The sequence below is a fragment of the Struthio camelus genome, chromosome 1 (assembly GCF_040807025.1).
Source record: "Struthio camelus isolate bStrCam1 chromosome 1, bStrCam1.hap1, whole genome shotgun sequence".
NCBI lineage: Eukaryota > Metazoa > Chordata > Aves > Struthioniformes > Struthionidae > Struthio > Struthio camelus.
This window is the reverse complement of record NC_090942.1, coordinates 129,215,480-129,226,594: the sequence shown is the minus strand read 5'-3', so window position 1 is coordinate 129,226,594 and position 11,115 is coordinate 129,215,480. Positions and strand designations below refer to the sequence as shown.

General features: G+C 41.6%; 1 protein-coding gene across 1 annotated transcript; it reads right to left on the bottom strand.

Moving 5' to 3' along the window:
* Positions 1 to 1,371: 1,371 nt before the first annotated feature.
* DYNLT3 (dynein light chain Tctex-type 3) lies at positions 1,372 to 10,335 on the bottom strand. The gene is made up of 5 exons (XM_068916874.1): positions 10,212 to 10,335; positions 8,708 to 8,749; positions 6,011 to 6,134; positions 4,946 to 5,023; positions 1,372 to 3,725 (listed from the first exon to the last, which is right to left on the bottom strand). The coding sequence occupies exons 1-5, from the start codon at positions 10,239 to 10,241 to the stop codon at positions 3,649 to 3,651; spliced, it is 351 nt and encodes a 116-aa protein (XP_068772975.1). The 5' UTR covers positions 10,242 to 10,335; the 3' UTR covers positions 1,372 to 3,648.
* Positions 10,336 to 11,115: the final 780 nt, after the last annotated feature.

Below are 11,115 nucleotides of genomic sequence, written 5' to 3'. Positions count from 1 at the left end.
GCAGCCTTCCTCCTCCCATTACGGGGGAAGGAGAGAAACTGTTCTACCTACAGGCCAATATACACAGCTGCCTAACCCAGCATAGACCCAACAGGGTAGAGCAATTCAAGTGCAACAGCACGTAACCTGACTGCATAGCTTTGGAGCCAGTTTGCAACTAAGTTTATTGCTGCTTTCACAGAACACACCATATGAACTCAGAGAGCCACCTAGAGACCAAGTGGCATTGGTTTTGATCTGCAGTTACACAGACAGAATATACTTATCAGGATATGCTGATTTGGGATTTGGTCTGGCTCCGTACTTCCATGACACCATGACTGAGCTAAAAAACCCCTCTCAGAATTAAACATGAACAAAAACACCTACTTGAATCGTATAAGCCCCAGCAAGGTGCATTCCATTGCTCAGGTAAGAATTATTCATTACAGGATCTGCTGCACTCCTCTCCAAAGGATCTGATGCCTGATACTAGAGTTACGCCCTGCTCTATATTGCTGTCCTAATGCACGTTACTATAGGCTAGCAATAGTTAATCGCCTCTCTTCTATGGTGTATTTGAAGTTTTGACATTCACGTCTGACTCGAAAGACTAACTACAAGCTGGTGTTTAAATGGCTTCTGTGGAGCAGTATGGATTGTGTGAATGTTCATGCTTGCTTCCTTGATCAAGGGCAGTATAATGGGAAGAGAGTCATCAGAAAGGTGACAGCTACAATATATTACAGCCCAAAACACATGGATGGATATCTGGCAGACAATGAAAAGGAAAGTAATAAATCGGCTTCTCTACTTTCCCTTTCACACTCTTCTGTGTAGATAACAAAATTCTTTCGCATCTCTCTGGAGGTTATTCCCCTCAGGAGGAATAACAGGTGTCTTGTGTCATAAAATTGTACGCAGGAACATACAGCTGCATATATAGGGCTTATTCCCTAATTCAAATTCTTCTGTCCCATTAATAAGACACCCACTATTAACAACAGTTCATCCCAATGACTGCAACAACTATGAAAATATAGTACTAGAAATGTGATTAACATGTGATTGTTCATTCTGTTTTGCAATCTATAGTTTTCTCCTTGAAAACAAACAAAGGAGAAAGAAAGTGATATTTTTCAAAACTCATTTTGAGAGTTAATATAAGTCTCTCTTTGTACCCAGAGAAGATGGGGAATGAAAATATGGGAAAGACAGACGTTAACTCGGCTAGAATATGATGTGGCATACAAATTCTCTTCCCAGAGTTCCCTAATAACCTTTTTAGAACAGCAAAAACTGTAACATGCATGATCAAAACAAGCAGTAAGAGCAGTAGGTCTGAGCAGAAAACAGGTGTGAGAAACTAATCCAAGCCTGGGAACTGGCCTCTAAAATATACACACAATTTTAATAAATTTTCCAAACTCTCACTATTGTATACAAGTAAAGGAAAGCAAGAGAAATGTTGTTCTTATTTGTTATTTATATTGATCGAGCAGGCAAAAGGCAAAAATACAACTAAGGCAATTTTTTTTTTGGTAGAAAGAAAAATGAAGCAGTCTTATAATTAAGCAGTATATTCTTGGTTCCTAGTGAAAGGTCTTCTGCATTGGAACCTTCACCAAAAGCCTAGGCAGGTTATAATCTTGCTCAGTGCATTTTATTTTCAAGTAAAGCAAAAATACTAAATGACACTGTAAACAGCTATTTGGAATACTCCTTCTGTCACGGCACCTGAAGGCCTATTAAATGGAGATAACAGTCACCACTATATTTTTACTTGCCCACATCTTACACAGTATCAGCAGTTCCCAAACCTTTTTCTGGTTGTCGTTCCACCTAAATTCGTTACCTTGTGCAATCCCAAACACAAGTGTAACTACTGCGTTTTTGTGAGGTTCACAATTCAGCTCTTAAATGTTGACAGCTGGTTTGGAAACTGCTATTCTAACCCCAATAATACTAAGTTACTTTACTATGTATCTGAAAGTCAGTACAACATGCAAATTTATCTTCACGCTACACTTGCCCGTTAGGCAAATACAGTGTTACAGTGCTTAACTTTATTTGCACTTAGGTAAAAGTTGAATTCTCTTTATCTGCAAAGCAACAGATTTTGAACAGTATCGTGAATTACATGTACACATGTTCTTTCTGTGGTCTTAATACTAGCTATATACACAATTTGAGCGATGAAATGGTTCTTAGCTTGTTCTTTGCACAGGACACACGCTACATGTCCTAATAGTCAGTTAACCAAAAAAAGAATCAAAACTGTAATAGTGCTTTAATACTATTTGTTAAAATGTAAAACAGCCTTACAGTAGCTGTTAGGTAGTTATCAGTCTCTTCCGAGGACATGCACTAATCAAGAAAACATTCTATCAACAAGCAGCATTTCATAAAACAACTTAATGTAGCTGCCACTTAGTGGCAGCAATCATTTAGGCATTTTTGGTATTGATATATCTTTATCATATAATTTGTGCATTAATTGACAAAAACATAGGCCCCAATCCTGCAAATACTTACGCATGTGCAAATACTTTTTTCCCCATGTGGAATATTTTAAGTGAGACTAATCAGATGAGTGAAGTTAAAAACTTGCATAAATGTCTGCAGGATGGGAACTCTTAGCGCTTACAACTTTTCGTAGGACTGCAATTCAATTCCAGACTTTGAGAATATAGGAAATACTCCTATAAAGAGTAAATATGTTGTTTTAAGATAAATGCTTTCAGGGTAACAAGATCATCTAGAAACGCATGTGCCTTCTCTCTAAACAACTTATTTCTTCTTGGAAAAATATGGGCCCAGTCCTCTAGCTCCTGGGTACTCTCTTTTGTTGCATGAGGAATCAATAAAGTGCTTGTCACAAAATCCATAGTCATGGAATAAAATCAAATTTAAGTACCTATAATGTCTTTAAAAGTATAAATTATGGATTAAATGCTATCATCTGACCCCCAACCCGTTTCCCTGAATTAGTAACAAATACAATGTTCTTCACTCTGAAGAAAAATCAGAATTCTTGTTAGGGCTAGGTATATTTCGTATTTGCCCTAGTGAAGTTATTTTGTGCCTTGGGTGGAAAAGCTTAAATTTATTTAATTTCAATGTAAAAGTTCATGCTTGACTGAAACGTGATGCTTATGTAATTTCACAAGCATCAGCATTCAATATGCAATTTAGCTCTGTTTAATCAAACACGAAGTACTGATACTGTTTACCTTATGTCCGCTCTGAATTGTCTTATCATTTGTTCCCATCTCACCATAATCCTGAAGTCTTGCTTGCCCTTTCACCTTTCCTTTGATCAGACATTTGTTGTTCCTCTTGAAAAAAGTGTCTCTGATATAAGCTTTGATATAAGTTGTATTGATCTTTGTGGCATCTTCTCATTAACATCGCTTCTGAATATTTAAATTACTAAAACTATATATATATATAAATATACGGGGTTTTTTTTTTGCTAGCTTTCAGATAATTAACCTATGAGAACTGGCTGAGACTATATGCTCTCTGTAGAGAACTTGTATATGATATACCTCCTCATACAAAAAATATAGTGGTTTGAAATATTTAGTCATGTGTTTGGTAAATGATAGCATCTCACTGTTTTGTTTTTAAAGGCTTCGGTGTTACTTATATTCACATTCCAGTCAGCTACAGGATAATAGCAACCGCAAACACATTGACAATGCAGTTCATCGTTCGGTTTTCCCATCTCACTGTGCAGGTTCCTAAAAGAGATTTTTTTTACAAAATAAAAATAGAATCTCAGTATCTTTACTAAATTAATTCTATTTCAATGTAAATTACATGAAATTAGTATGAAAACTTCAACGGTGATTTGAGGTAACTACTATTGTGTCATCTTGGCTAGAAACAGGTGATTTTCTCAACATGTTTTCATTAACTTGTAGATTTTCTACTAACAAACATGGTTCTTGCATGCCTAATCTAGGAAGAGAAGACTAGTTCAGCGTCTCTTCAAAAGCCGGATTTGCAAAAACCCCTGAGGATCTCCTACTAAAATTGGCAAGATAATTGGGCATCCCCCCTGCAAAAAAACAAAACTGTCTAGATCAAGTAGTTCTAGTGTATTTACTTTCTTTAATTTCCCTCTTCAGTTTTATCAATGTCTAACAGACTTATATAATTTTTGGAACTCAATAAGGTCATTGTTTATTTTTATGAATATATCTGGAAACTAATTATCTTTGTGTTTTCTTGGCTAATAAAACATCAGGATAAGTAAACTGTACTTGTTTACTTGAACTTCATTTTATTTATTTATTTTTTTTAACTTGGTTGACTTTCTAGTACAATCCCTATTTTTAATTTATAACTTGGTGCCCTCTTCTGGAGATTAAAAACAACACACCTGGACAGGATTAAGAATATTTTAACCTTATTTCCTCACAATACTGTGAAACTGAGAAAAATGCATTTAGAAATTATTTAGATGCAAATGAAGTGTATCTGAGGCCTATAAATTGAATGATAGTTCAATTTAAAACACATGCTGTTAGTCAAACTATTTCTACCTTCTACTGAGTTCTGTTCATCTTCAAAGTAGCACTGTCTCCTTTTAACAGATAAGTGGATGTGTTCAGGAGTATGTACTTGCATATACTGCAAACAATATTTTAGTGCCTCCTCAGTTGATCTGTGGTTACTGAAGAGGATTACATATTTTGATTCTTGTTTCATGATACAAGCATTTCTGCTACTGCTTCTTATAATTTAAAAAGCAGTCTCTCTTATGCCTGCTTAAGACTCATTATCAACAAAACCGTTCAGTTCTGGGCACTTCTGCTGGGCTTGTGAACAAACATCTAATTCTGGAAGCTACTGCTTCTATAATCACTCTTCCAAAATATTCAACAGAACTATTAAAACTGAGCAACAGGTATCATTTCTTTTACTACAACTTATTAATTTGAGCAAGGAAACTTACCATCAGTTGTGGTATCCCAGAAGCAAGAGCTTGCTGTGTGGAGACCAGCTCCACTCCTCTGCATCACTGCACAGGTTACTGAAGGACACAGTCATAAAATCGGAGCTTTCATTATTAAAACAAGAGGTGAATCATTCAGAATTTCAGAACTAAAGTTTGCATTATGATTTCAAATGGCTGAGAGGAGGCATTCAGCTAAGTCAAAAATCATTTCGACTAAAACCGCACCCCAAGCATTTTCCACAGGAACTTGGTGTTCATCTCATCTATCTTTATTCACATAAAGACAACAGCTTTAACATAATGCTTGCTAATAAGATTATGTTTGTTTTTTTTTTTTTTTTATCTTCTAAGCTACTTAGATACGGCTTGTGACTTGTGCACTTTGGAACTGGATAACAGGTACTGTCCTTACAGTTGCAACAGAAATCATGCTTGAGAGCTGTTTTACAAAAGTATTGCTGTACTGCTCTCTGAGACCACACTCTAGTGAGGTACAGCATTTCTAGACTGTCCTGCAACTTGCTGTAAAACCAGTGCCAATCTTAAGTCAAGACTTCAAAATAGAACAGAGTGCAAATGCTTGTTAGTATGTCAACGCTTGCACTTATTTCCATTTTTCTTCCACAAACATGCTTGTATATGTATAACGGGGCATGATCTATCTTACAGGACTGACAAAGTTTTAAAAGTCTGTACTTATGTTAAACACAATCCTACTAAAATTATTTTAAGATGAACAGAATCCATTTCCTGAACTTATACCAAAAAGCTGACATAAACGTTTGGGAGTTGCTTAGTCAAGAAAGACTGAACGACATGTCATCTTTCGGCTAAGCGTGCTATTGACGCTTAGCACAAAGTAAAACTCCCATGGTTTCACTGCAGGTATTACTAAAAATCTATATTACAAAAGAGTTCAGGTCTTCATTCATTATCCACTCCACTCTGTTTACAATTTAGAGATTTAAAATTCTCCATTCAATAGATCACTGCATTAAAATGACCTTTCAGCAATTATTTACTGTGATTGTATGGGGTAAAAGTACGGATACTTGCACTCACCAATGTACTTATATGTTTTTCCTAGTTTCACCAAATGTGTCAGTGACTGTTCTACTATAGCTGCAGTCCACTGGTTGACTTTGTTGTGGTTATAATCTGCTTTGCCCAAAACACCTTCTATGCACTGAAACAGAGAAAAACCATAGACAATAAACAAGAAATACTTCAAAATGCAGAGGTTTAAAATGTGTCATACTATCTGAGGAAATTTATCTCACAATTGAATCACTTTATATCACTTCAGTTCATCACGTATCAGTTGCTGAATGGGAAAATAGAACAAGACAAGCTTATTTTTACCACATATTTACCACATTACTAGACAGAGGTAAGTGAGGCTATGACTTAAAATTTCCTGTAGGAAAGACTTTAAGCAAATGTTTTAAGTACCAAGGTAAATAAATGGGTCCATTTACTGATGCAGATGTCCTGTTGTCCCCTTCATGATTGCCTATTTCAGCCGGGCTTTCAGAAGCTACTGCGATGGAAACTGTACAACTTTATTCAATAATGCAAACTTGGGCTGGCTGACCTTCCTCAGTCCGTGAGCAACATACCAAAATCTTCAAATTACCAGAGCCACAATAGTGAAACGCGTACCTCAGCTAAGGAATGAGAAAGATATGAGAGCAAGAGATATGCAAGGGTCATATCTTGCAGCATGAGACACACCTGAACTGCCTGAAAACTGCATATTCTCCCAGAGCTATATTTATAGGCCAACCCTTGCATAATCTTACAACAGTCAAACAACGGAAAGCCTTTAGCTGTAACTCCTAAGTTGCATCCTCTGCCCTTAAAGAAGCTCAGAATCTTGTCCTGGTGGGAATTGTATTTCTCAGTGTTAAACAATAAGGAAATGTATACCTGGAAAAGGTAAATAAAATGAAACTATGTTTTCCTGTGTTTCAATAATATAAATCCTGTGCACTAACGACCCACTGACAGACTGCATAAGAGATTTGTGCCCTAGATCTTAAAAAGCCCAGTTTGTTCTGATCACAAAGGACTGGACAAAGGACTCAATTGGAACAAACATCCATAGAACAGAATAGAAGATAACTGGAGGACAACAGTTCTTAAGAGATTCTTTGTTCCTTCTAGAAAGGTATCTAACACTAACTCCTTACCTTGAGTTAAGCTTTAAAGCAGAGGGAGAAATACTTGTCTTTACTCCCTGGGTCACATGTAAAAATAAAGAGAACTTGTCATACAGTATTTGGCCTTTCAAGGCAGGGATAGTTATAATGAGCTGAATAATCTGACATCTAAGACTTCGCTGCTGTGTATTGGAACAGCTCTAAAAGTACAGCTCTTTCCCTTCTTGAGAGGGCATGTAGGAAAGGATGTGCAGAATGCCTACAGAAATTCCTTTATAAAAATGGTATTTCCTTGCAAAACTTCACAAGCTCTGTGTCACAGGCTCTTCTTTAATCACTTTCTGGTTACTAGGCATTTGATTTAGACTAATGGCTTATTCATTTTAAGGCTGCTCTTTCTGTGTAAAAACTCATCTTTAAAAACATTGATAAAGTAACTGGAGCTCATGTAGTCCAATCTTTTGCTCAAGGCACAAGTAATTTCAAAGTCTGATCAGGCTGCTCAGCCTTGAATGCTTGTCCATTTGATTTTTTGAAATTTCTAAGGATGGAGACTCCACAAGCTCTCTTGGCAAACTGTTTCAGTGGTTAACTACTCTCTAGCTGGATAAGGAAAAAAATTCACAAAGAATTTACTTTGCAGCCTGTGACTGTTGCCCCTCGTCATTCCACTGGAACGCAAATTTTGACTCTCCCGCTTCTGGAATCCCTCCCTCTCTTTAGGTCAGGGAAGACAGCATAGACGAAGCTTCCAAGCAATCCCAGATAAAACTTTGTTTCTACTTCATATAAATAACAACTTATATTTCATATAAGTGTGACTGATCTTGCTTAACTGTTTCCACTACATTTCAAGACAAGGTAAAGATCATCTTTGAAATACTACCATTAAGGCAGCAGCATCTGGGAGTGCTCCCAGCACCTGGGAGTGCTGGTAGACAACAAGTTAAACATGAGCCAGCAGTGTGCCCCTGTGGCCAAGAAGGCCAATGGTATCCTGGGGTGCATTAGGCAGAGTGTTGCCAGCAGGTGGAGGGAGGTGATCCTGCCCTTCTATTCAGCCCTGGGGAGGCCTCACCTGGAGTACTGTGTCCAGCCCTGGGCTCCCCAGGACAAGAGAGACATGGCACTCCTGGAGAGAGTCCAGCGGAGGGCTACCAAGATGATTAGAGGGCTGGAGCATCTCTCCTCTGAAGAAAGGCTGCGAGAGCTGGGCCTGTTCAGCCTGGAGAAGAGAAGGCTGAGAGGGGATCTCATCAACGTGTACAAGTATCTGAAGGGGGAGTGTCAAGAGGATGAGGCCAGCCTCTTCTCCGTGGGGCCCAGCAACAGGACAAGAGGCAATGGGCACAAACTGAACCACAGGAAGTTCCATCTGAACCTGAGAAAAAACTTCTTTGCTGTGAGGGTGACAGAGCATTGGCACAGGTTGCCCAGAGAGGTGGTGGAGTCTCCTTCCCTGGAGATATTCAAAACCCGCCTGGACGCGATCCTGTGCAATATGCTCTAGGTGACCCTGCTTGAGCAGGGAGGTTGGACTAGATGATCTCCAGAGGTCCCTTTCCCACCTAAGCCATTCTGTGAAGGTAAAACCTACCTCCTTAACGATGTTGTGGGCTTCATCAGTATTGAAGATCATCTGTAATAAAATTTAAATTAAATTAAACCATTTTTATTTCTAGTAGAAAAGTAAACACACAATGCAGTTTTACTCCAAATAACATGCAACGATCAGGCCTGCTTGTATAAACTGCAAGCATACTTTTAAGATCTTACTTTTTTTTCCAGCACCAGAGATACGTTTTTTAGCATTCCTCTCTGCTAGTTACTTTTGAGCGGGTACAAAAAGCTTAGGCGTCAGCGTGCTTGGAAACAGGCTCAATTTTCATTTTCTGTAAAGATTAAATCCTACCTCTATGTATGCTTTTCATCAGAATGTTCTCCAAGACAAAAAGTTGAATGGCAAATCTTTCCTCTGGGTTTCAGTCCTGTTTTTTTATTGGAGCCACAGGCCTACTAACCTTTGGGTTAAATCTGACTGCCACATGATAACTCAAGGTTTTGCAGCCCTAATATCAAAAAGACTGTCTTTCATGTTCATTAGCCCATCCAGCTAGCTCTCAAGCATGGACAAAGCTAGCAGTTTTAACACAGCCCATTTTCCACTCATTCCTGCTCATCAGTTTTCAGCTTGGCTTCCAGAGGGAGCATGACATGTGCAACTGTGCCATCTGCTCCTTCTTATCCTCCAGTTTCAAACATACAGGCAAGGGCAGAAATCTCAAGGACAACTATTTTCCTGTGAGGTTTGGTAATGAAAATCAGTGGGTGGAGACCCCAACTCAGGCCCCGTGGGGAGGGAACGGTGGCTTATTCATTCTGGCTGGCAGCGATCAGCTCGTAGCGCTGGAAGGAGCCCAGCGCTTGCTTTTATTCCAGGGGTGATACAAGAAAAATGGCCGAAGGCTGACGATATTACAGCAAGCAACAGCATCCCCCACTGCACAGCATAATGAAAGTACCTTTGACTTTCCTTGGCATAACTTCAATAAATGCACCCTCTACCTACTAGAATTGAGAAGCGCAGTTTAAAAGGCAAAATCCCAAGCGTACAGAGGCTAAAATGTGCGCCTGCACAAAGAAACCCTGCTTCCACACCACAGCAAAGGCTGTTCGCTCGGCTGCCAGGCCGGCTGCCTGCTGGGTGCGCCCCACGCTGGGGGCGCTGGCATCAGGACTGCCGAGGATCGACGGGGAAGCTCGGGGCACAACTCCATTTTCCAGCCAAAACCTCACATAGAGCTGAGCGCGCCAGGGAAGCCAAACGCCCACAGCGCGGACTTATCACCTGTGGCTGCCAAGGCTTTGGCAACTTGTCACCGGCAAAGGCTGTCCTCGGCCGGGGGCGGGGGGCGGCACAGAGAGTTGTAAGCGCTTCCTCGCCGCCTTCCTCCCCCGGCAAGAGGCGGCTGTGGCCCCGCCGCCACCGCCGCCGCCGTCCAGCCCGGCCCCGCCGCCCGCAGGCAGCGCCGCGGGACCTGCACCCGCCGGGGCACAACGGCCGCAGGAGGGCGGCGGCGACCCAGCCGGGCGGCTCCTACCTCGTCGTTATGGGGGTGAAACTCCTCCATGGCCCCAGCGCGGACAGCGGCGGCGGTTCCTCTTTCGGGAGCTGCGGCTCAGAGGCCTGCGCGGCTCCGCCTCTCTCGGGGCGGGGGCTGCGGCGGCGCCGCGGGAGCCGCCCGCCCTCTCGCCGGCCGGGGCCGCCGCAGCGGCCGCGGCAGCGGCGGCGCTGGCTCCGCGCCCGGAGCCGCCGGGGTCGGCCTGGCGGGGGCGCCGCCGCGGCGTGTGAGGGAGGCCTCGGCGCCCCCAAAACGCGCTCTGCTCTGCTTGTGGGGCCTTCTCCTGGCGCCCCCCAGGTCCGCCGTTTCTCTAGTCGTTAGAAATGTCGCTTTCGGGCAGGCGGCGGGTGAGCGTTTGAAATAAAGCAGGGGGAGGAAAAAAACAAACCACTTTTCCCTCCTCTTACTTTGTGAGCCGAGGCAAAAACAAGACATAAAGGTTAGCCCCCTTCCCTCGCCTCTGCTCGCCTCCGACAGTGTGCCGCTCCCTAGCGGTGGCGCCACGCCGTCGGGATTTTCTCGGCCGACTTTTAGGGGAACCGCGGCTGCTGCCGGAGTCTGACAAAGCTGCTTGCAACTGCCTGGGGTGCAGAGGTGGTTTCCTGCCCAGGAGAGCTAAATGTGAAGGCAGTTTTATACTTATATTCCGTTTAAAAGGTATCCTTCAACCACCAGGAGTTTCACAGCACTTAAAAAAGTTGAAATTGTCTATAGGCGCAGTACAACCTTGATGGCAATAAAGTCAAACGCTCACAAAGGCAGTGTCACTCACACTCCCTGTGCTGTACGATACTGGAAGTGCGGCTCCTCCTGTCTTTAGCGTAGATGCAATTATCGGTGAGAACTTTTCCCTTCTGTTGGACGATGTTTCATTTTTACTTTA